General features: G+C 40.6%; 1 protein-coding gene across 1 annotated transcript in view; it reads left to right on the forward strand.

Moving 5' to 3' along the window:
- Positions 1-545: 545 nt before the first annotated feature.
- LOC143942187 (Fc receptor-like protein 2) overlaps positions 546-27,237 on the forward strand; it is a 28,278-nt gene continuing 1,586 nt past the window's right edge. The window contains exons 1-10 of the mRNA XM_077463442.1: positions 546-648; positions 8,306-8,587; positions 12,876-13,154; positions 15,921-16,187; positions 16,464-16,772; positions 21,213-21,341; positions 23,499-23,526; positions 24,882-24,958; positions 25,378-25,440; positions 26,727-26,743. Coding sequence (XP_077319568.1) covers positions 546-648; positions 8,306-8,587; positions 12,876-13,154; positions 15,921-16,187; positions 16,464-16,772; positions 21,213-21,341; positions 23,499-23,526; positions 24,882-24,958; positions 25,378-25,440; positions 26,727-26,743 — 1,554 coding nt within the window. The remainder of the gene's footprint in view (positions 649-8,305; positions 8,588-12,875; positions 13,155-15,920; positions 16,188-16,463; positions 16,773-21,212; positions 21,342-23,498; positions 23,527-24,881; positions 24,959-25,377; positions 25,441-26,726; positions 26,744-27,237) is intronic.

A 27,237-nucleotide genomic window follows, 5' to 3' on the forward strand; every position in this document is an offset into this window, starting at 1 on the left:
CCAATATGGATCATAAATTGAAACTAGCACCAATCTGGACATAAGCCAATATGGATCATAAGCCAGAACTAGTACCAGTCTGGTCATAGGCCAATATGGATCATAAGCCAGAACTAAGACCAGTCTGGTCATAGACCAATATGGATTATAAGCCAGAACTAGTACCAATCTGGTCATAGGCCAATATGGATCATAAGTTGAAACTAGTACCAATCTGGACATAAGCCAATATGGATCATAAGCCAGAACTAGTATCAGTCTGGTCATAAGCCCATATGGATCATAAGCTGAAACTAGTACCAATCTGGACATAAGCCAATATGGATCATAAGCCAGAACTAGTACCAGTCTGGTCATAGGCCAATATGGATCATAAGCCAGAACTAAGACAAGTCTGGTCATAGGCCAATATGGATCATAAGCCAGAACTAGTACCAGTCTGGTCATAGGCCAATATGGATCATAAGCCAGAACTAAGACCAGTCTGGTCATAGGCCAATATGGATCATAAGCAAGAACTAGTACCAGTCTGGTCATAGGCCAATATGAATCATAAGCCAGAACTATTACCAGTCTGGTCATACGCCAATGTGTATCATAAGCCCAAAAAAATGGAATGTGCTGCATTAGCTCAATGTCTCCGATATGGTAAAGGTGGCAGAGATAGGAAGAAAGGTGGTTCAGTGTGTCTATGGGAATGTTTGACCATTCTTCCAGAAGCGCATTTGTGAGGTCAGGCACTGATGTTGGATAAAGAAGGCCTGGCTCATAGTCTCCACTCTAATTCCTCCACCCCAAACTCGCTCATCCGTGTCTTTATGGACCTTGCTTTATGCACTGGTGTACAGTTATGTTGAAACAGGAAGGAGCCACTGATGGGTGGCACTGGTGGGTGGCACTGATAGGTGGCCCTGGTGGGCACTGATAGGCACCACGGATAGACAGCACTTATGGTCATTGATGAGTGGCACTGATGGGAGACACTGATGGGTATTGATGGAGAGCAATGATGGGCATTGATGGGCAGCATTGATATGGGGCACTGATAGCCAGCACTGTGTGGCATCACTAAAGGGCACTGGTTGGTGGCACTTGTGGGCGCTGGTGGGTGCTGATGGTTGGCACTGGTGGGCACTGATTGCTGGCACTGGTGGTCAATGGTCGGCACTAATTGCTGGCACTGTTTGGTGACATGGTGGCGCTATATTGTAATCAGGGCACTGATGATCAGTGCCCTGATTACATGTTTTGTTATCTCCTGCGAGGAGATGTTGCTGATCGGCTCTCCTCGCCACACCCTCTGTCAGAGTGAGGCGAGGATCGTCGATTACTGGCATTTTTGTGTTTATATGTGACCAGCTATGATTGGACACAACCAATCACATGGTTAAAGAGCTGCGGATGGAACTCTTTCCAGAGATCGGGGTCACGCTGTGTCCTAGAAACATGGCATGGCCATGAGAGTGGCTCTTCTGGGACGCCGTCATATGACAGTGTCCCAGAACGAGAGCCACACTGTCCCATCGTTGGGCGGGGGCGGCAAGTAGTTAAAGTTCATCTGCATGTAAAGGCAGGTGTCCCAATACTTTTGACAGTATAGTGTATGTACTTTATATATATATATATATATATATATATATATATATATATATATATAGTACATAGCACAATTTAAGTTAAAATGTATCTAAAGTCAAAACGTTCTGTTTAATTTGGAATGGTGTGGTGATTGGTTAGAATCCCTGTGGGGTTTGCAATTGCCTCACCAGCGCCCAGCAAATGCAGCCTCACAAGCACCCATCAACGGAGCTTACCAGTGCCAATCAAATGCAGCCTCACCAGTGCCCATCAATTGCAGCCTCACCAGTGCCCATCAAATGCAGCCTCACCAGCACCCATCAATGCAGTCTACCAGTGTCCATCAAATTCAGCCTACCAGTGCCCATCAATTGCAGCCTCACCAGCACCCATCAATGCAGCCTACCAGTGCCCATCAATGCAGCCTACCAGCCCCCATCAAATGCAGCTTTACCAGCACCCATCAATGCAGACTCACCAGCGCCCATCAAATGTAGCCTCCGCTGCGCCCATCAATTGCAGCCTCATCAGTGCCCATCAATTCAGCCTCACCAGTGCCCATCAAATGCAGCCTACCACCACCCATCAGTGCAGCCTCACCAGTGCCCATCAATGAATGTGTGCATGCTTCCATTTATTCGGGAGTCGGGACACAGTCCTCTGTGGCCACTGTGCCTCTGAGCGAATGGAGTGGCGGCTGCCTGCTGATGCTGAGACTTAGTTGCTTGCTGCAGAGAGAAGAGAGTAGGAACAACAGTGGCCGGGCACCCTAGGCAGCAGTGAGCCCTAGGTGGCTGCCTATTTTGCCTAGTGGTAGCACCGACCCACTCCTTCCATGTTCCCTCAGTCAGTGTTAGCTATTCATAGAGACAGGGCTCAGGAAAGTCATTGTCTTCTTACCCTTTAAAAGACTACAAACACATCCCCTGTACTTCAGTTAGCTGAAGTAAAATGATGTTGGATTCAACTTCTGTGTCTTATTGAAGAGTAATGCCCCATACACACGGTTGGATTTTCCGAGGGAGCCTTTTGTCGGAAATTCCAACTGTGTGTAGGCTCCATCAGACAGTTTCCATCTGAATTTCCGTTGCACAAAATTTGAGATCTGGTTCTCACATTTTCAGACAACAAAATGCGTTCACGTAAATTCCGATCATGTGTACACAATTTCAACACACAATGTGCCATGCATGCTCGAAATAAATTACGAGGCAGAAGCGCTCAGTCTGGTAAAACGGCCATTTGTATTGGAGATGGCACATTCATCACAATGCAATTTTTTAAATAGTTTAATGCAGCGCATTCTCTTCTTCTTTAGAATGCTGGAAGAATGAAGTTGTTTTGCTGCTCGTATTCACACAGAGTTCTCACTAACTGGGTTCTTTATTATTTCTCGTGATCTCATGAATAATATTAATTTTGTTTTTCATCAAATCTCCATAATAATGTATTTTTTTTATTTATTTTTATTTTTTAAATTTTTTCTAGTGCTCTCCATAATATTATTTCTCTATTTGTGTGTCAATTTACAACACCATTATTATCTTATATTTTTTTACCTCAAGGAGTTTGGTAGGTGTCCCTTGTTAATTTGACCTTGTATTTTTGAAATGTACCTGCCTACTCACAAACAAACTGTCCTTTTTGAAGTAAAACACATAGGCAAGTATTTGCGAAAAATAAATAGCCATTTATTCTGCGTCATAACAAATGAAAGAGGAAGGCAACGCTGGAGAAACTGCTGAAATTTGCGAAGCCTTTGTACCCCAAGGCACACATCAATAATTTTACAGTCAAAATTGGTGGCCTGAGGAGTCCTTATAATAGGGAGCACGGTACGGTCCAGGACTACAAGAGATCAGGAACAGCAGCAGATGACATCTATGTCCCCAGGCTGTGGTCACACACAGCCTGCATTTTTTGTCAGACCAGAATGAACCCAGTCCATCACACTCTTGTCTTCCTTAGACACTTCCTTCCAGGCTGTGGCTCTGGTGTTGGAGTTGTGGCAGGAGGTGGAGGCGGAGGAGGACCTGGAGGAGGACCCGGAGGAGGAGGAGGACCATGGTTGAACTCACAAACATGGCTTTAGCTTGTGAGTTCACCCCTCAACCCCTTATTTAGGGCTTGTAACATCGCTTCCTCACATAAGAGGTGTTAGCCCTCCTCCATTTCCAGCATTTTGCAGGCTGTCACGTAGGCATAGTACTCTTGAACACTCTGGGGGGTTTCTGGGGGCTGCAGTAGCCTTCAGAAATAGGCCAATTTCTGCCTCCTTCAGGTTACTCCTCTTCCTGGCACTTTTTTGTGGAAGGCCTAGGGGAGGGACCTGGCATTCTGGCAGGCTACTAGGCCTGGCCACCTACTGGCTGCCACTTACCCCACCACCTTCTGGTTGCCACTTTCCACAGCCTCCTCCTAGCTGAGACTTAGTTTTAGTTTTTGGTTCATCAATCACACACAATTTTCAGCTCATGACTGTTGCAAATTGAATGTTAATAAATAGAAAAGACTATCACTCTGACCCAAGTATTTTTCATTCTTGTCCCAATCATTTGTAGCCACTACTGTCTATTGATATGTAAAACACTTTGTGAAATCAGAAATTAGTTATCAAAACTAACATCTATTTAACATCAATAATTTGACAACCTGAAATATTTTGAAGAATGCTATACCTGACTCACTATGCTATACCCACATGTTGCTGCCTGGAAGGCCCAGGTTGGTCATCGGAAAGCCTCAGCTGGGGGGGAAGGAAGCCTTGAAGGAAGACTGGAGAGTGCTGGCCTGGGTTCGGTATGGCCTGCCAGAAAATGCAGTCTGTCATAGTAGCCTGGGTACATAAATGTCATCTGCTACAGCTCCTGATCTCTGGGAATCCTGGACCTTCTTGCACTCCCTATTATAGGTGCTCCTCATGCCACCAATTAGGGCCTTCAAATAGGGGATGTCTACTGTGGGGATCACCGGCTTCACAAACTCCAGCAATTGATCCAGCTCTGCTTTCCTCTTTGGTTTATTGTTATAAAATAGGTGGTTTACCTGCCACAGACAGGCAGCTCCCTGTACATATCAATGAATATGGGGATAAAGTCCTCATAATTGAATAGATCAATTTTCTATGCAAGACACAAGACAAACCCTAATGTCTGGCGAAATTCTCCTAATCTTGACCCAATATAGGCCTCAATTTATAAGCAATATAGGCCACTGATGCACAAACTTAAAATTGTACCTTCGTTATAACGATCGTCGCTTCCGTTACTTCGTCCTCTGCTCACAGATCCTACGTGCGACGCACGCATGTTACGCTTTATATACACTGCACGTGTGCAAAACTCTGCCCGTCCCTGACATTCTTTGTAGTATATTCCCTGCCCCTTCTCTTTCGGTGCAGCGGGAGAGAACATGGTGGAGAGACAACATGTGCAGAGGAGAGCAGCAACGACGAAAGGCCGGAGCCCCGAACCTCACGATCCTGGAGGAGATTGAAGGCCTCAAATATGTCCTTTGTAGAGATGGTGGACATCTTAAAGAGGGCCGACTATGACGGGAAGCATGAACCTTACCCAAACCCAAATGTGAGAACGGCCAAGATCATTCCTAAAGATGTGAAGAGTCTGCACAGGAATTTTGGGGCACGGCGATCCAAGGATCAACTTAGGAAACGTTGGTCAGACCTCAAATTGAGGGAGCAGGATCAGTACAGAAGAATTAAGAGAGCGCTGCAAAAAAGTATTATTTTTTTCGTGTGTTCCTCTTCTTCTTTACGTTCCTGCTGCTCCATGTGCTTTTCTATACTGTTGTACATTTTAAAATGGCTACTTTGATGTTCATGGGCACAGTAATCGCTCGTAGGAAACACCCACAATATGATTTTGGCATATACAGGTTAACTACATTTGTTCATGCCTATTAGTATTAAAATAAGTTTGTTGTCTAGATGGGTTTGTAACTACAGTGAAATGTAAACTTGATTCGGTGTAAAGGAGAGGACACTCAGCACCTGTTTACACATCTGGACACAGTAGCACTAGTGTGGGACACCAGAACAAACTTTTTTGGGTATCCCACACAGGTGCTTCAGTGGATACTTGGGGTGACTCTGTGTGTGATACTTTAACAAAAAAGGGAAGTATTCCAGCTTGAGAAAGGAAATAAAATATTCTTCAGCTTGGAACTCTGCCAAAACAGACAATTGTATGACACTTCCAAGCAATGTTTCATATTCCTATTCCTGCCATCAAATATCTGTGTGCTAAGTATATCTAATTTTATTCACATAGGGGAGAAAAGTCTCGGGACATCTGAGGACATCAGGGACCCCCCACCTCATAAAGAAGAGGAAGTCACTAAAACACAAGCAGAGGATGAGGCGGGAGAGGTTTATGAATTTGGCGAGATTGTCACCACAACAGCTAAGTGTCTGAGACCACAGCTTCAGGTAAGAGATCTTTGCCTGCACATTTATAATACATGGTGTGTTTTTTTTCTTTTAGGTGATGTGGATGTTGTGTAAGAAGAATCTCATTTCACAAGTGAAAGTGCCCAGATCCTCATCGGGGAGAGAATGGGGTGCAATAGGGATTTAGAAAATATAAAGTAAAACATCAATGATGTTCAACAAAAAATTAAGAACATCATTGATGTTTTAGGCAGAATATAAAAAAATAACAAAATTGTACCGTTTTATTGTGTGTTCTTGATTAAAAAAAACAAAAACGATTTAAGATATTATAAAAGCCAAACTTTGAAGATGCATACAGTGTGTCAACATGTGCTATATGCCATCAGGGGATTTCAATGTATGTGTTTTGTGAGTGCAACCCCTTCCTCCCAACTCAATTAAATGAGAGGAAGGGGTTGCACCCGCAAAACACGTCCATTGATCCCCCATGATGCAAGCTAGCACATTAGGCATGGGATCAGGAGGGAAATCCCCATTTTTACTCTCAATTTGTGTGCATCTTCAAAATTTGGCTTTTACAGGAGTGACATCACCCCATCTGATGAAGGTAAGTTTAAGACCCTTTGGACATACTAATGTCTGATATTGCCTTCACTTTATCAAAGTTGAACTTTGTAAGTTCTTGAGTTGTGTATGTTATGCTTTGAAACATGCCTATTCAACCAAAAAAAGGATCTTTAAAATGTGAAATTACATATATATATATATATATACACCAAAGATGTTGGTTTGTTCAAAAACCCTTTTCTAACGCACATGTGAATGTGTTTTGAGTAAAATGTTTTCTACTCAACAATGTGTGGCTTCTTCTTTCAGTTTCATGTGCACTTTTAAGTGTTGGAGTACAAAGTATATTTGCCTTTAGTAAATAACTCCCACAGTGCTTTCTTATTTGCTACAATCACGCCATTTTTATGACTCCACAAAATTCATTCATGGTGCTGAAAATGATGAATATTTTTGTCAGTAATATATTAACAACAAAAACAAGGTGTGTGTAGCAGACCCACAACATAATAATAGTTTGCTGAAGAAGAGATTGTCACCTGATGTATCAAAAAAATTACATTTGCACTATTGAAGAAAATGTCCACAAAAAAAAAAAGCCCATTGGAGAACCTAGGAGACAGCTAAAAGAAACCCAGGTAGTAAACCAAAGGAAATCTTCCTTCAGTTTAAGTTCAAAATTTTAGGATAAAATGTTTCTTAAAGATTTTCTGGCATTTCAGTGGCCCCCCTACCAGCAAAGTACTCAACATACTTCTGTCTTACTTCGCGGGCGCTTTGGGGGGGCAAGCCAGGAGGGCCAGTTTCAAGCACCTTTAGGGCTTCTTAGTGAAGTCTGGCCTCAGGCCCAACTGAAGCAACATAGTTCATTGAATTTCTTCTTAAATAGTTGTGTAGAACGCAGCATGCAAGGATTATCTGGTTAAGTTTATATTCCGCCATGTTGATTGGCATAAGGAATAGGTGGAACCAGCTGGCGATTATCCCGAAAACGTTCTCCACCAGTCTTCCTGACTCTGGCCAGACGGTCGTTATAAACCCTCTGGTCCAGGGTGAGGGTCCTCATGGTTTTAAAACGGTTGGCTGGTCAGAAGGAACTAACAGAAAGCACTGAAGAGCTGAAAATCAGAAACAAGCAGACAAGAACGCACTGAAAAACAAATACGCAATAGAAATAGGAACCCACAAGCACAAACCGAAGAGCAGTAACGATCGGAAAAGCAGGAGGCTGAAAAGCGTGAACCGTCTGTCACCAAACTTCTACTAACACGAGATTAGCGGAAGGAGCCCAAAGGGTGGCACACTTGGTATTGGACTTCCTCTTTCTAGTGGCGTCGTACGTGTTGTATGTCACCGCGTTCTTGACGTTCGGAATTTCCGACCAACTTTGTGTGACCGTGTGTATGCAAGACAAGTTTGAGCCAACATCCGGTGGAAAAAAAAAACATACTGTCCAGAAAGATTGGGTTTAAGAATGTATGTCAATTCAAATGTCGCGGAAATCCTACTATAGCCAATACCACAAAAAATAAATGGTTTGGCTTTATATAGATTTTAAAGCAAGTCTTCAGGCCCGGGGCTGCCAGGTCCCCCTAGATATAGTGGGGACACCCATTCAGCACCCTATGTTACCCCCCCTCTCAATTATTTGCTATAATCAATTGATTTGGCCCTATGAGGCTATATCTATACTGTATGTGTAAATAAATAAAAAAAATCCGCTCACAGAATTTTCATTATCTTTTATAGATCTGTTCAGTACTCCAGAAATACAAAATGATCTTAATTCTGTACTAGAAGGAGTTCAGACAACCTTTACCTGTAACACCAGACTTAACCGTCTCAGAGACGGCACAGAGGTGCACTATGCCTTCTACAGAGATGGACGGACTGTGCGGGAATTCAGTTTATCCAATACATACAGAGTGGAGTCAGCTCAGCTGGAGGATTCTGGGAATTATATCTGTGAAGTGAGGACGGCATCTGACACTGTGAGGAAGAACAGCAATGTGATATTTATTCAGATCCAAGGTGAGCATGGAAGAATGGCTCTGAAAAAAAATGACCCTGTTGTTAAAATTAAAGTGGTCAAAAGATTAGCCTACAAATAAAAAGCACAAATGTTTACCTCCCAGTGCATTCCCCGCCAAATGTCCAAAGTCTGTTGGGCAACCAACACTTTAGGGGGTTTCTTAAACCTCTATGCCCCTACTGTGTTCTTAAATAAGAATTCAAGGTATGGAAATGTTTGTGTAGCCCTGACCCCTGAAGGAGCTGCTGAATTTGTTTGGGCCTGTACTCTGCTAGTGAACCCCCACTGACTTGGCTCAGTCCCCTTGACACAGCTGTGGCGCAATGTTGGTGTGGAGCTAATGGTGAAAGACAACCCCACAATATACAATATAATAACAGTATACCTCTGTTTTCACCTGGGTATCCAATGGCTCCACCTGCTGGAGAAAAAGGAACAACACCCCACACCAAAGTACTTAACAAGAAACTTATATTTACTGGAACTTGTACTGAGTAAAGTAAAATGGTAAGTACAATATTTGCACTGTCACATAAACATAATGTAACAGCACAGTAGGTATACACAACAGATTATACCTATACAGTTGTCTTGAATGACCCCTTAGAGTACGGCTCCAATCGGGACTAGTGCTCAGAGGGACTACACCTTACTCTGGGCACCTTCCCACTTCCAGCACACACTAGTAGCTATAGAAATGAAGGATCAATAATGAATTACAACACAATCCCTAGGGAGCTCCCCCTACTTTAATAAAATGCAAGGCCTTGCAATAAAGGATGCAGTCTTTGATCTTCTTTTCTTCTGCTAGCAATAGTTGTTGTAACAACTGTAATCCAACAGTAATCCGGCAGTGGAACAACAAGGGTTAATGTGAGATGAACATTAGAACTGTTCCTGTAGCGTGATACACTTGTAACTGCCTCTGGTGTAACACGGTGCTAATAATATTGTGATGAATAGGCTTGAGGCCTGCTTAAACTCAGTCTGTCTATTAGATTCTCCTCTGTGGGACTACAAGTCCCAGCAACACTGTGTTAAAGTCTAGGTGTATGCAAGTGCGTAAGAAACTGTGGGCAACAGCCCCCTCACCAAACTGGGTCTGAAGAATAAGTCAGCTCCACTCCGCTGGTCTCAGTCCATTTGCTGATCAGCTTCACAAGGTCACCAGGAGCTCTCAGTTACCTCTGTCAGGGTGCCTCTGGATCCTTCCCGATCCAACCACACTGCTGTCACAGCAGGCTGTGGTGTGAAGTCCTCCTCTGGCTTTAGATTTCTGCCCTGCAGGCTGCAGTTCTCTGGAGACCTCCTCATAAGGCCTCACAGACAGGCCATGTGTTCAGAAGAGAAAGAAAATGGCCGCGCGGGCCCTTTTATAGCCTACCCAGCATGCAGTTCAGTAGAGGGTGATTATGGGTAGGTCACCTGGCATTCTGGGTAGATAAGGTCAAATAACGAAGGTAAACACAGTCACTTCCTGTTATCTTTCCAACACCATGAAAAGGAAAATAACTAAAGTCCATTTCCAGTTTTGGTCACTAGATGGCGCCAAATAACGAATAACATTGTCCATAGGTTTACATTGTATTCACATTAACATTGCATTAGATGGCAAAAATGTCAGTGCTACATTTGGATAGTTGCATTGGTCCTGCTGGAGTAATATAGGAATGTACACTATCTTGCTAAAAGTATTGGGACGCCTGCCTTTACGCACACATGAACTTTAATGGCATCCCAGTCCTAGTCCATAGGGTTAAATATTGAGTTGGCCTACTCCTTGCAGCTATAGCAGCTTCAACTCTTCTGGGAAGGCCATCCACAAGGTTTAGGAGAGTGTCTATGGGAATGTTTGACCATTCTTACAGAAGAGCATTTGTGAGGTCAGGCACTGATGTTGGGTAAGAAGGCCTGGCTCGCACTAATTCATTCCAAAGGTGTTCTATCGGGTTGAGGTCAGGGCTCTGTGCAGGCCAGTAAAATTCCTTCACCCCAAACTCGCTCATCCACACTATATTGCCAAAAGTATTGGGCCACCTCTCCAAATCATTTGGTGGAAGGGGGAGATTATGGTGTGGGGTTGTCTTTCAGGGGTTGGGTTTTGCCCCTTAGTTCCAGTGAAGGGAACTCTTATGCCCTGTACTAGGGATGAGCTCGGTGTTCGACTTAAACATCGGCCGTTTGTCTGTTCGGGCGAATTCAGAACTTTGTGGACTGTTCGCACCAAATTCCTGTGGCATGAACGGTCCACAATGCACTACGCCATCGCAGTGCATTGCTGGCAAAAGATTTGACAGAGAGAAAAGATTCTAAAGTGCTAATTTTAAATGCTAATATGCAAGTTGCTGTCCTAAAAAGTGTTTGGGGACCCGGGTCCTGCCCCAGGGGACATGGATCAATGCAAAAAAAAGTTTTAAAACTGACGTTTTTTTTCGGGAGCACTGATTTTAATAATGATTAAAGTGAAACAATAAAAGTGTAATATTCCTTTAAATTTCATACCTGGGGGGTGTCTATAGTATGCCAGTGAAGGGGCGCATGTTTCCCGTGCTTAGAACTGTCCCTGCACAAAGTGTAATTTCTGCAGGAAAAAAGTCATTTAAAATCCCTTGCTGCTATAATGAATTGTCGGCTCCCGTAATACAGAGAACACTCATTGAAAGTCATTGATAAAAAAAAAAAAAAGCGTGGGGTTCCCAAAAATCAATTACCAGGCCATTACCAGGCCCTTCAGGTCTGGTATGGATTTTAAGGGGAACCCTGCGTCAAATAAAAAAAAAATTTACGTGGGGTTCCCCCTAATTATCCATACCAGACCCTTCATGAACATTGCGTTCTGCCTAGCAACAAGTGACACTGATCTCTGCTCCCTGTGATTGGAGCAGAGATCAGTGTTCACTAACACACAGCCACACCCCACACAGTTAGTAACACGCCCCAGGACACACTTATTAATTATCACTAGTAAAAAAAAAAATATTAATAAAAATGCCATAAAACTATCCCCTATTTTGTAAACGCTATAAATTTTGCGCAAACCAATCAATAATCGCTTATTGCGATTTTTTTTTACCAAAGATAGTTAGAAGAATATGTATCGGCCTAAACGTAGGAAAAAAAAAAAATTTTTTATATATATTTGGGGGATATTTATTATAGCAAAAAATAAAAAATAATGAATTTTTTTCAAAATTGTCGCTATTTTTTTGTTTATGGCACAAAAAATAAAAACCGCAGAGGTGATCAAATACCACCAAAAGAAAGCTCTATTTGTGGGAAAAAAAGGACGTCAATTTTGTTTGGGAGCCACGTCGCACGACTGCACAATTGTCAGTTAAAGCGAAGCAGTGCCGAATCGCAAAAAGTGTTCTGGTCTTAAGCCAGCAAAATGGTCCGGGGCTAAAAAGGGTTAATCTTACATTGTATTCTTTAAAATGTAACTGCCGACTCCCAAAATGTAATTTGAAGTAAAACACAGAGCCAAGTATTATTCTACACAATTTTTTTTATTGTGCATTAAAAAAAAAGAAAACAAATAAAATTAGACATGATATCTGCCAATAGAACTTAATCAAAAACTGCATTCTACGCATCCAAAAATATAGAAAATATAACAAATCAAATCATTATTATTCAACCAAAAAAATAATGTCAAAGCAAAAACTCCAAGGCCAATCATAAATAACACGTTATCTCCTCCGATTCCACAACATGGCTGGTTGATGAACGAACTGAAAAGCACGAAATGAAAAGCGTGAACTGAAAATCGCGAAATGAAAAACGCGAAAAGAAAAACGCGAATCAACGCTCACCCAACTTCTGCTAACGCAAAATTAGCAGAAGGAGCCCAAAGGGTGGCGCTAAAGAGCTGAGAAACCACATAGAACGTCACTGAGTTCGTGTTTGTTGACCAACATTTGTGTGGCCGTGTGTATGCTAGAAAAGTTTGAGCCAACGGCCTTCGGACAAAATTCCAAAGTTATGTTGGCCAACAATCAGATCGCGTGTACGAGGCTAAAGACTTTTTACCTTTTCAAATATTTTATTGAAAACAATACAAAAAAAAAGAATCATACAATAAGTTTGTAGTTAAGCAAGATGAACAAAAGTATGAAATTAGGCTTCTCAGTATAATAAGGGCAAAAGTATATTAAGGGCAAAAGACTTTTTACAAAGCTAGGGTTTTTAATCATTTTTTACATTGGGTCACTAAAAAAATATTGAAGACAATGCCGGATGTTCATTCTAGTCTTTTTGAACCTGATTAATTGTTAATTTGTGTTCTAGAATTGTTCCTGTCACCAGAAATAACAGTTGATCCATCACTCTCCGTGAATGAGGGCCAGCAGGTGACAATGGAGTGTGTGTCTGATCCTATTCAAAGGGGCACCACCCTCTTATATACATTTTATAAAGATTCTCAAATTATCCTAAGTGCTGATTGGAAGACCAGTTATGTGATTGGTAAAGCTGGAGAAGAGAACTCAGGAAGATATCAGTGTTCCGTACAATCCCGGGATGGAAGTGTTAGAAAAAACAGCACTGAAGTCCACATCCTCATACAAAGTAAGTGCAAGCTCTGATACTCTTTTATGTTATTTTCACTTCATTGTTTGTATATGAGCCATAAGGGCTTTTTTTCTCAGAGAATAGGTGCAGCTATCACCCCTTCCAAGTCACCCCTTCTCTCCACCCTCTACCCACCTCAGAGCACCATCCCTTGGTTCTACCACCTACCCACCTCAGAGTACCATCCATTGATTCTACCACCTACCCACCTCAGAGCACCATCCCTTGGTTCTACCACCTACCCACCTCAGAGCACCATCCCTTGGTTCTACCACCTACCCATCTCAGAGCACCATCCATTGATTCTACCACCTACCTAGGGTTGTGTGACATATGTGAAATAAAACAGCTGGCATCAGGGCCGGGGGGTGGGCGGGCAGCCCTGGGCATGGTGGGGATTTGGGGGGTTGTGGTGGAGGGGGTGATTTGAAGGGAGGGGGCTGTTTATGCTAGGAAGGGAGATTTGTGTTGGGGGGGTATTGATGCTAGGAGAGGGGATTTCATAGTTTCATAGTTAGTAAGGTTGAATAAAGACACCAGTCCATCCAGTGCAACCTGAGTGTGTGTCTACAATTGTTCCTATCCCTGTACATTGGCCTACCTGCATGTCTTTGGATTGTGGGGGGAGGCTGGGGTGCCCGGAGGAGGCCCACGTGGCCACAGTGGGGGCATGCAAGCTCCAGGCAGGTAGTGTCATGGTTGGGATTCGAGCCAGCAACCCTTCTTACTGCTAGGCGAGAGTGCTACACACTACACCACTGTTGCCGCCCGGTCGGCATAGTCGGTTGGTCAGAGTCCAGGCTGATGTTTGCCGCTCCATTCATTGCAGCAGAACACCATAAATGTGCAACTTCCAGGGGTCACCCTTCCTTTCTTGAACATTTGCAGGAGCCAGGACAGGCTCCATCCCCTGTCAACACTCTAGCAGCAGTTATCTACATTTACCCTTCCCTATTAAGCCTGAGCGGCCCACACACTTTTCTCACGTCACCTTAGTTCTACCACCTACCCAGAGCTACCACTTAAAGTGATAATATATGTAAAACATATTTAAATGAAGAAATAGTGGCGCTAATATCACAATATCAAAGTGAAGGTTACTAAAACAATACAAATAACACCATATGATAGTGACTACTGATCATAAAATAAACCAAATAACATATAATACAAAAATCATACAAATTTTTTTTATATATAGTGGAAAAAAAAGTGTTCAAAGAAAGCCCATAAAGATGATAAACTCCAAGTGATTAATTTGGTGGCAGATCTTCTATGATTATTATTCAAAAGTGAACTTCCTTCCGTCACACCGTTTGTGCCATTGATTTTGCTCCCCTTAAGAAACTCACTCACCAAATGTAAATGCCTTGCATTCTCATGCTCGGCAACAACACTTTTGGACCCACCAGGGTTAACAGTACTTCCGACTTCCAACCGTGCCCAACAGAAAGAGGATTGCCCCACACGTAAATAAAACAAAGTGCTTCCAATAGTGTAATAACATAAAACCATGACTATTGTATAACATATATGCATTTTGCTACCAACCTATACTCCACTTACCTCCCCATTATATAATAAATAAGACCATACCACTTTTTGAGTAAAATAGGCCGTAGCAGCCATTAATTTATTAAACAAACTGTATAAAATATCCAAAAATATATAACTCTTTAAATAACATAAACCATAATAAAAACAGTAAAAAAACAACATCAGTTATGACGAAAACATCAGCTCCCCCTAGTGTTGGTCTTTGCAGGTACACCAATAACCCTCAGGTTATATCCAAAAATTATGACACTGCGGTCCCTCTGATGTGGGTTTTTGGGCCTCAAGCCGACAGGCTGACTCAGAGACACACACCTACCGCAATGCCCCCATAACCAATTACCAGATAACCTCCGTTAACTGGAGTACCACCCACAGGACCCGTACCACCGACAGATCCTGACTCTTCATTCAGAACTCTCTTCCTCACCCACAAAAACCAAACACCAGCCACTGCCACGACAGTCCATGTTCTAGTCCTGAAAGAGAAAAACACAAACACACAACACAGAAAAAACACACCTCGACATATACAACCCAAGATTAGGGAGGGAGTGTGGGAAACTTTTTTCTTGAATGCTGCCTCGTGAAGGGGGCGAGATCAGCTTCTCTGCAGTGAGTAACTCACACCCTACTCCCCTCGGCCAATCCCCCGCCCCCTATCATGCAGGGCTGACATGCACTGTTCACACAGTCATCCCAGCCCTCTGCCTACAGGGTTTTGTTAACCCCTGCGGCGCCGGGCTTTTCTTTTATTGTAAAATAAAATCTTCAACCATTCAACTCACAAAAAGGCATCAAAGGCAAACTCCTGTTAGCACACTGTATCGGTGTATTGTGGTCACGGCGGACCCACAATGCAGCCTCTAAACCTCACCTTCACTCGTCAGTATTGATACCTCACATCCGGTAAAACATCATGCGTCACAAATGGTTGCCATACAGCCAAGCCCCGACATGTTTCGTCATCTCGACTTCATTCATGGGATTGGCTGTACGGCCTGGCAACTCCCCTCTTTATACTGATCACACCAACTACTGGCGGAAGTAGTTCCCGTGCGCACATGCCATGTCCCCGTGACCACGCTGTTATGCCTGCCAACCATGAGCATAGGGACATACAATATAACAGTAGATGTTTAGACGTTAATCAAGCGTAAACACTACATGGATTTAATTTGTAATCGTATTTATTGAAATGCGTTCTAGAGTTGTTCACAACGCCAGAAATCAGAGTCGGTCCATCACGCCTTGTGAAAGAAGGCGAGCAGGTGACATTGGAGTGTGTGACCGATCCTAAAGGAAGCACCAGCCTTAAATATTTGTTTTATAAAGACTCTCAAATTATCCACAGTGCTGATATTTATGTGATCGATAAAGCCAAAGAAGAGAACACAGGAAGCTACCAGTGTTCTGTACAATCCCAGGATGGCAATGTTAGAAAAAACAGCACCAGCATCTGCATCTTCGTACAAAGTGAGTTCAAGCTCTGCTATCTGTTGTGTTATCTTCGCCTCATTGTTTCACATTGTGTATGATGTAATTTAGCCTTGAAGCCAATATAAATATATTCACTCACTGTTGGAATGATGAAAAAACAACCAAATTTAACACCAGCTCTAAAAAGTATAAAATGTCCTGCAAAAAAAAAAAATACATATCAGATGCCGTTCCACAACCAAGATATCAATTTTGTGTCTTTTTTTATTAAAATAATTCATCTTTTTTTTTTTTTTGATTTTTTTTTTACAGGTATAACTATCACCGTGGATAAAGACAGTAAGGATTTTGTATATGGAGAATCTTTGACACTGAATTGCTCCATAAAGAAAGGAATGTCCCCCTTATTCCTGTGGTTGCACAATGAGACAGCGGTGGAAAAGAACCCTGAATCCTACCAACTAGGAGACAATGGCAAAGTTCTATACATTGAATCTCTCCAAAGTCATCATGCAGGAACTTATAGTTGTAAGGTCAGCATCAACAACTTAGCAGACAACAAGCCTTTCTATATTGTGGAAACATTTCAGATCAGCCAAATCTTGGAAAGCCATCCACTTGGTGAGTCCACATTCACGAAGATCGATAAAGTCTGTTTGAGTAGTCTAGCCAACATAAAGTAGATCATTAGGATGGCCACACAACAGCAGAATTTCATTAAAAGATTTTTTATTTTTGTCACGTTCCTCAATTTTCCAGTTCTTAGTTGAGTCACATTGATTCAATTCACATTGATTGGTTCATTTTTGATCACAGGAATGAGAAAATTTGAAGGAGCAGGATGGAAAACTTTTCTCAAATGAATGGAATTATAGCTGTGAATCTGTTTTTTGTTTTGGAAAAATATTAAATATCAAATAGACAAAAAAATATTGGATTATCTACTGTGCCATAATTCTTAGCCCTTGTACACACGGTCGGAGAATCCGTCGGAATGTGTCCTGTCGGACCGTGCTGTCGGATAATCCGACTGTGTGTGACCCAATTTTCCAACTTGTTGGAAATATTTTCCGACCAACTGGTTCGATCAGAGATACTCCGATTATGTGTAGAGAATTTTGATTGGACAAAGTGGCACGCATGCTCAGATCAAATTCCTACATCAAAGCTATTGGCTACTAGCCTGAACGTAGGCCCATCGTAACGAAATTACGTCATCACTTAGTCCGACCGCGTGTATGCAACAGTTTCGGACAAAATCCGACGGACAAAATCCAACAGATTTGGTTGGCAGAATGTCCGGCCGTGTGTACAGGGGCTTAGGAATGAAGACACAACTTAAAAGCCTTAAAAATGATTACATTAATTGTGTACAAAAGATTAAAATGAAATAAAGCCAAGCAACTAAGTATGTATTCACAATTTCCTAAGCCGAGCCACAACCACAACCTCTGTATCTCCCTACTAATAGACCAGACCTCCATAAGTCAATGCATCAAGTCACTATCACATACAGTAGTTGTTAAGTCACATAGAAGGCACCAGAATCCTTAATGGTAGGACAAACTTTACAAGAAGGTCCTAAAGGTCCCAATGTGTTTCGCAGTGTGTCACTTCCTCAGGAGACCATGGGGTACTATATAACAATTTAATATATGTTAATGGATATTTTGTTTTAAAAACTGTTCAATGAGTTGAATAGTGTACAGAGCACACTATGGCCTTAAAGTGCATCTAAAGCCAAGATAGGTAGTTATGGATGAAGAAAGAAAGAATTATAACTACTATTGGGTTTACATTACTGTCCCCATCAGGGACTTCTACTCTATTTGTCCTGGTGATCATTGGCACTACACATGTGCAATTCGCTTCGTTCTGAATTATTTTTTTAACAAAGTTCGACAAATTAATTAATTCAGAAAAATCAGAATTAACGAAAACCCGTTTAACAAATTTTTCCGAAAGTTTGAAAATGAGTAAATTCGTACATTTATAAATTCCTACATTTGCACATTCATAAATTCGCACATTTGTACATTTGTACATTCGTAAATTTGTAAATTCGCACATTTGTACATTCGTAAATTCGTACATTCGTAAATTTGTAAATTCGTACATTCGGAAATTCGGAAATCTGAAATAATAATTAACTAACAGCAACTTAACCATTACTAACTATGAACTTATAAGTATTGGAATTTCCTTTCAAATTTGGCTGTTAGTGAACGTAACAAATACAAACGAATGGATCGTAATGAATTAATAATAATATAACAATATATAACATATATATATATATATATATATATAACAATAATAATAATAAAAAACTTTTTATTATTATTTATTATTAATTTGTTCCGTTCCATTTGTTTAGATACGGCATTCATTATTTCGGATAATTTGTAACTTCGGATAAATTCGTATTCATTACGTTCACTAATAGCCAAATTTGAAAGAAAATTACAATACCTATAATTTAATAGACGTGCATTCGTTTTCGTCCAAATGCATTTTCATCTGAATTTCGGGTATTTACGAATGCGCAGAATCTGAAAACTGAAAGATCCGACATAAACAAATGCTTTATTTTCGTTTTCGTTGTGACAAAAGTTCTATATAGATAGGAGATTTGACATGATGCTGACAATAGCAATCTATGTCCATCGAACCTGTGGTCGAATGTGCCTGACCTTTGCTCTATTAGTCCAAGATTATTCTACATAGAGAGAAAAGATTCCACATAGAGAGAAAAGATTCCACATAGAGAGAAAAGATTCCACATAGAGAGAAAAGATTTGACATTATAGAGACAATTGCAAAAAAGTTTGAATGTGACTAACCTAACTCTATTATTCCAAGATTATTCGGCATAGAGAGAAAAGATTTGACATGAAGATTCAGTGAAGCAGTTGCTGCGAGTGGACATTTATGGTCAAATGCTCCGCCCATAGGCTATAGAAGAATTCCAATGTTGGTTGACTGATTAATAAATATAATTATTACTAGTGTCATACAGCATTAGAAATCTATTATAACTTGTAGGCGGAACATTCGACGGGAAATGTACGATTGCAGCGTCATACAGTTTAGCTGCTCCGTCGAAATCTTCCGCCTACAAGCTATTCCATCGAATCTTCTTAGAACATTCGACAGACACCATAAGCCTTCAATGACAGATTCGACCTTAATTATTTCGGATTTGTGGACAAATGCATTTTTTAACGAAACTAAATAAATAAAAATGAATTTCGGGAGTAACTAAATTAATACATTTTTTGGACGAAAACGAAATTCCGAAACAATATATTTCAGTATTGCACATGTCTATAATTTAATAGTTACTATTTAAATTTTTCAAATTTTCAGGTTTTTCGGATTTTCGAATTTCGCACTTCCAAATTTCCGAATTTTCTAATTTACCAAAGTAAAGTACGAATGTACGAATTTTTACGAATATACGAGTTTTCTAATTGATGAATGTACGAATTTACAAATTTACGAATTTGCGTATGTACAAATTCACGAATGTGCGAATGTACAAATTTACGACTTCACAAATGTGCCAATTTACAAATTTACTAATTGTGATCATAACGAATGACCCAAAAAAGGAAAAAAACAAAACTAATGAAATGAAAACGAAAACAAACTAATTTTTTGGCAGTGCACATGTCTAACTGGCACCTGAACTTAAAATAGGAAAACATTTATTTTAAATTGAGCTGTCACTAGAAAAGTATTAAAGTGGAAATCTTCCAATGGGGAAATGATTGAGGACAACTGTCTAAGGGGATTTCCCTCACTTTGGGAAATCCCACACAATAAGACATAGATGGCAAAAACTTTTCCAGGGGTGTAACTACTCTACTACTTGCTACTCTATTCACCTGAGAAAAATACGTTTTGGCTTTTGAAAAGTATTAGTACTATAAAACATATTAAGTAGTAGACATGTGCAATTCATTTTGTACCGAATACATTTTTTAACGAATTTCAGCAAAGTCGTTAATTTGGAAATATCTGAATAATCGAAAACCTGTTTACCGAATCCTTCCTAATCTAATCGTAAATTTGCATATTCTAAAATTCGTAAAGTCTAATTTCCGTAATTTTGTAAATTCAAATATTTGAACATTCGGAAACTCGGAAATTCAAAATTCGAAAATAAGAAGGAAAATTCAAAAGAACGATAATCCAAAAATCAGAACGAAAATTTGAAAACCCAAAAATTCTAAAGAACGAAAATCCAAAAATAAGAGCGAAAATTTAAAAACCCAAAAATCCAAAAATCAGAAATAATAACTAACTAATAATAAGTTACTGTTACTAAGTATTAAATTATAGGTATTGGAGTTTCCTTTCGAATTTAGCTGTTAGAGACAAATTATCCAAAATAACGAACGCTGTATCTAAATAAATGGAACATAACAAATTAATAATATTAAATGGCAATAATAATACTAATAAAAACATGTTATTTCTATTATTATTAACTCATTCCATTTGAAAGGAAATTCCAATACTTATAAATGAATAGTTAGTTATTATTAGTTAGTTAGTTATTATTTAGAATTGTTAGATTTTCCTTCTTTTCAATTTCCTTTCTTATTTTCGGATTTTTGAATTCTTGAATTTTCGAATTTCTGAAAATGTTGAATTTCTGAATTTTCAAACGTTTTAATTTACGAATTTATGGATTTTCACATTTTTTAATTTACCAATTTACAAATTTTCGAATTTCGATCATAATGAATGACCCGAAAAATGAAAAACAAAAAACAAAAAAACAAATGAAATAAAAACAAATTAATTTTTAGGCAGTGTACATGTCTATTTAGTAGATCAAATAAATGCCACATTGATAACAATTAAATCTAATACCCATATGCATTAAATTCTGGTAAAGGAAGAATATGTTAAGGGTTCTTAGAATTTAATCCAAAGAAATCAAAAAGAGTTATTTGGGACAGTGGGTACATTTTAATTTACGTTTATTAATTTCTTGTGATTTTTCATTCAGATATTGATAATAAGTTACAAATAACACTTCATTTTCAGGAAGCAATATCATATGGCCGGTACTCGGAGTTTTAGCTTTACTGCTCTTGCTTGTTGTCATCTTGCTGTTTGCAAAGAGGAGACAATTATCTTCATTATTCCCTTTGTTAAGTCACCAACAAAATTCAGGTAATCGTGACCCTGTGCTTATTTGAAATTGAAAGATTTATAGAAATGGTCCATAAAGACATGAATGAGCACGTTTGGGGTAGAGGAACTTGACTGGCCTGGCTTGCAGTCTACGCTCTAATTCATCCCAAAGGTGTTCTATCAGATTGATCATCAGCATCACTCTGTGAAGGCCAACACATTTTCTCCACCCCAAACTCACTCATCCATGTCTTTATGGACCTGGCTTTGTGCACTGGTCCCAATCATTTGGTGGAGGGGGGATTATGATGTGGGGTTGTTTTTCGGGGGTTGGGTTTGGACCCTTAGTTCCTGTAAAGGGAACTCTTAAGGTGTCAGCATACCAAGACATTTTGTACAATTTCATGCACCCAACTTTGTGGGAACAGTTTGGGGATGGCGCCTTCCTTTTTCAACATGACTGCCCACCAGTGCACAAAGCAAGGCCCATAAAGACATGGAGGAGAGAGTTTGGGGTGGAGGAACTTGACTGGCCTGGCTTGCAGTCTCTGCTCTAATTCATCCCAAAGGTGTTCTATCGGGTTGAGGTACAAGCCAGTCAAGTTCCTCCACCCCAAACTCACTCCTCAATGTCTTTATGGACCTGGCTTTGTGCACTGGTCCAAATCATTTGGTGGAGGGGGGATTATGATGTGGGGTTGTTTTTCAGCATTTGGGCTTGGCCCCTTAGTTCCTGTAAAGGGAAGTCTTAAGGTGTCAGCATACCAAGACATTTTGTACAATTTCATGCACCCAACTGTGTGGGAACAGTTTGGGGATGGCCCCTTCCTTTTCCAACATGACTGCACATCAGTGCACAAAGCAAGGTCCATAAAGACATGGAGGAGTGAGTTTTGGGTGGAGGAACTTGACTGGCCTGGCTTGCAGTCTCCGCTCTAATTCATCCCAAAAGGTGGTCTATTTGGTTGAGGTCAGGACTCTGTGCAGGCCAGTCAAGTTTCTCCACCCCAAACTCACTCACTTATGTCTTTATGGACATTGCTTTGTGCACTGGTCCAAATCATTAGGTGGGGGTGGGGATTATGATGGGGGTTGTTTTTCAGGGGTTGGGCTTGGCCCCTTGGTTCCAGTGAAGGGAACTCTTAAGGCGTCTGCATACCAAGAAATTTTGGACAATTTCATGCTCCCAACTTTGTGGGAACACTTTGGGGATGGACCCTTCCTGTTCCAACGTGACTGTGCACCAGTGTACAAAGCAAGATCCATGTATGAGCGAGTTTGGAGTGGAGGAATTTGACTGGCCTTGCTCGCAGTCTCTGCTCTAATTCACCCCAATGGTGTTCCGTCGGGTTGAGGTCAGGACTCTGTGCCAAGTTCCTCCACCCCAAACTTGCTCGTCCATGTCTTTATGGGCCTTGCTTTGTGCACTGGTGTGCAGTCATGTTGGAACAGGAAGGGGCCGTCCCCAAACTGTTCCCACAAACTTGGGAGCATGAAATTGTCCAGAATGTCTTGGTATGGTGGCACCTTAAGAGTTCCCTTGCTTCACAATAAATTAAATTGTTCTGTAAATTAAATTACACAAATTCTTAAAACAATCCATATCAATTTCAGGTTGTGAAGCAACAAAACACGAAAAATGGCAAGGGGGTGAATACTTTTGCAAGGCACTGCATTTCCTTTAAAACTAATTTAAATGTTTATAACTAAAGGCCCGTACACATGGTCGGACTTTTTGACAACAAACATGCAAATTAGCTGTTTTGGAGCAATATCCGACCGTGTGTACGCTCCATTGGACAAACTTTTTTGGTTTTCATCTGACTTTTGTTGGCTGTGTCAACGGACAAACTTTCTGGCAACAAAAGTCCGATGGAGCAAAGTTTGATCGTGTGCACAGAAAACCATAGGACTTTTGTACAAAGTACAAACAGGCATGCTCAGAACCAATGCAAAAGATCAGACAACAATACAGAAGTTGACCAAAGGTGGCAGTAAAGAGCAGAAAAACCACGTGATTTGGTGAAAGTTGGCTGAAAAAGTCCTGCTGTGTGTATGCAATACAAGTTCAGGGCCAACGCCCTTTGTACAAAAATCCAAGGGAAAGTTTGTACAAAGTCCTATCGTGTGTATGAGGCTTAACTCTACAAAGATATCGTTCTTTGTTACCTAACGATGAAATGTGTTTTGTTCCAGAATCCACCTTTGATAAAGATCGCCCTCGGTGAGTAGTCACTCCATTTTTTTCTTTAAATTCTTATATAAGGGTATATACAGTCTGCGACCTGTTTGATTGCTTTTGGTGCGGCTCAAAGTAGAGGTGAAAGTAGAGGGGGAATGCTTACTAGCCACTTGATTTCTATTACGAGCATCGGGATAGGACTTTCCACCCCTCTCGGCACCTTCCACGGCTCTCTCAGGCTCTTCCATCCCACCGGGAGACCCGAGCAACCAGCCGGCTCGTTTGCCGGCTGCCTGGATGGCCAACCATAGACAAAATTGGCTTTGATTGGCTGTTTGTAACAGTAAACCGGAAGCTATAACATAACAAATCTTGATGTTTTAAGTGCAGAGAAGGGATTTGGGATCTTATAGACCCCAGATCTCTCCATAGAGAGTACCTGTCAAATGACTATTGCTGTCGTAAGGATGTTTACATTCCTTGTGACAGCAATAACAGTGATTAAAAAACAAAACAAAAAATTACGCAACAGTGTAAAAAAAAAATAATAATAAAAAAAAATTACGCAACAGTGTAAAAAATAAATAAATAAATGAACAATTATATATATATATATATATATATATGTATATATATATATATATATATATATATAATATTAAAGCAACAGTGTAAAAAAAATAAAAAATAATAATAAAAATAAAATAAAAATAAAAAATAATAATAAAAAACCCGCTGGAAGCTGATGAGTCATCCGTTGTTAAGAACGTAGCAGCTGACTTCCCAAACCGCTCCTTAGCAACCAGCTCAATGCGATAACTTATCGCGTGAAAAAAATGCGATAAATGATTGCATGAAAAAAATGCGGTTATTACTCCTCGATCGAACAAACACCGTATTCGTTATTTAAAGAAAAATTCTTAGTGAACTGCACTTTCAAAACGGATTAAATGCAAGCGTTATTTTACCGCATTTTATTATTATAAATTAACTCGTAGTGAATTGGCACCTTTATCTTTTAATTAGTTGTTCATTGTTATGTGGAGCTATTATTCTTATTCTTGTTCTTGTATTCTTGTTCTGCTTTTTAAAAACTTTTTAGTAAATTTGTTATAAAGATATAACAGATAAAAAGGGCACACAGATTCTGTGATATATGGTCCTGTATGGCGGTACTAGAATCCCCACACAGCAGAGGGATAGGGATCAATGGAAGGTCACTGACCGATAACAAGGATCAATGTATAGAATAAAAGCAGAATGGTCTCTTGCCATTCAGTCATCTGAGTGGACTAGACATATTATTGTATTACTTTCTTGCTTAAACTAAATAAGTACATCAATTTATAATTATATTTTATAATGCGGTGTGGTGGGTGACATCTTTCTTTATCTAGGGATGATGGAAGATCAGCAAATGAGGGTACAAATGGTCCAGATGAAAACGATAACAATCAGCATCTCTATGGCAATGGTGGGTTGAACGAAGAGCTACTCCTTCTCCTTCACTATTTGATTATTTAAATGATCATTTATAAAATATTAATTGGGTGAATGTTTAAAGTAATTGTCCAGACTTCACACATTTTCTCCATATTTTCTCTAATATTAATACATCCTATGATCATCAGCACTATCTAGTGGTGACCAAAATGCGATATACATTTCAGAAAAATATATCACCTTTTGGCCACTAGATGGAGCTGATGATCATAGGAAGTCATAGTATTAATTTGTAATTCATGCAGTTTATACAAATGCATGTGACATTTGTCCAACAAATGTTTTTTAAATAGATCCCATAGTGTTTCGTTTTTTTTTATGTATTTGAATGTAATATGGGAATTTGGAAAATACTTATGAAGATCACTTTATCATTCTGCCCCCCCATAGTGTCTTCACAACAAGAGGAAGATGACATCTCCTACACTTACATTGATATTAGTAAGATAAAAGGTTAGCAACTGCTTTTTTTGTCTTATACTATAGTTTGTTCATAAACTTCAATGTGGTGCCCAACCTGGAGTTCAGGGGTCACACACTGCCCTTTGGGACTTCCCATGCAGTCCTCAGGGCACCTACCACCAGTAGTCTGTGTTTCTTCATTGTGCTGTATTAGCAGAGTCTCATGTACTGTGACTCCTGTTCATGTATCCTTAAATATGCCTCCAATCTCCAACAACTCCTACAACATATTCATAGTCTCTGACCATCTCTTGTAGCTGGACCCTAGTGTCCAACCATCTCTTATAGCATGCCCTTTGTCTCTAACCATCTCTTGTAGCATGCTCATGGTTTCTGATCAGCTTTTGTAGCATGTCCATAGCCTGTGACCATTTCCATTTGTATGTCTGTATTCTCTGACTGCCTGTCCTCAGTCTCCAGCAACTTATTCAGCATAGTTGTGATCTCTGACCATCTCTTATAGCATATCTCTAGTCTCTGACCATTTCTTGTAGCATGCCCATACCTTCTGACCATCTCTTGTAGCATGACTGTACTCAGTGCCGGGACAAGGTTATCCAGTGCCCAGGGCAAAGATGCCAAACTGCGCCCCCCTTTCCCTTAGGGTTAGGGTCAGGGTGCCCCCTACCCCTGCAATAAACCATTGCGCCAGGGGCAGCTGCCCCTCCTGTCCACCCCTTGTCCCAGCTCTGACTGTACTCTCCAACCAGCACTCGTAGCATGATCATAGTCTTTGACCAGCTCTTGTAGCATGCCTGTAGTCTCTGACCATCTGTTGTAGCATGTCCATAGCTTCTGCCCATCTCTTATAGCATGATCATAGTCTTTGACCAGCTCTTGTAGCATGCCCGTAGTGTCTGACCATCTCTTGTAGCATGTCTGTATTCTCTGACCATCTCTTATAACATGTCTGTAGTCTCTGACCATCTCCAGTTGTATGTCTGCATCTCTGATAGCTTTTTGATGCATTGCCCTTACTGAATATTATGTGTGGCCCTTGGGTGATGTCAGGGGCAACACGTGAGACCCCCTATATCAAGAAAGTTGAGTCCTACTGAAATAGATTGAGGTGTAAGCTTTGGAGGCGCGTTGGATTTTTCTGCCCAAGGAAGTGGGTCAGTGTACTTCAAAATCTTCCCAGCAATCTATTTAGCTGGCCAATAAAGAGTACTTTTTATACTTTGGTGTGATATATATCGCTCTGTGATTACACTTACATACATAAAACCTGATACTTTTTTTTTTATTTCATGTCCTCCTTTATGCGGCTCCTACAGGCCCCACCAACAAAAAGGTAAGTGTTTATTTATAAGACATAACAGTGTGTAGGGTTTTGCATAACAACTTTAGTGATGGAACCATAAGGAACTCCCCTACCTCCTTAGCCCAGCACCCAAAGTATATCTAAACCCCAACCAGGTGATTTGTAGGCGTCACTTCCTGTCTACATTCACACGCTCCACTATTGGCTGCACCTCATTGCTCTGGACTCTCCAGACCCAGGCAATAGTGGACCATGCCTGAGCAATGTGTGACAGCAAGTGTAGTCTCCACCTGGGCTACAGGTGGACAACGCAGGACTAAAGCTGGAAGGCAGAGGCAAAACATTGTCATACCATAACAGGAAGTGCCTGACCAAGGACCTTCATGGCAGGATCACCAGTGATTATTTCCAAGTGGTTGTAAAGGCTGAAGGTTTACTACCTTCATGTATTTTGTGAATGAAGGTAAAAAACCTTCTAGGTCCTGCTCCCCCACAACCTTCCTAATACTCACCCGGGCCTGGCT

Source organism: Lithobates pipiens, unplaced genomic scaffold, assembly GCF_037356315.1.
Source record: "Lithobates pipiens isolate NorthernLeopardFrog02 unplaced genomic scaffold, aLitPip1_a1.2 Scaffold_30, whole genome shotgun sequence".
NCBI classification, from domain to species: domain Eukaryota; kingdom Metazoa; phylum Chordata; class Amphibia; order Anura; family Ranidae; genus Lithobates; species Lithobates pipiens.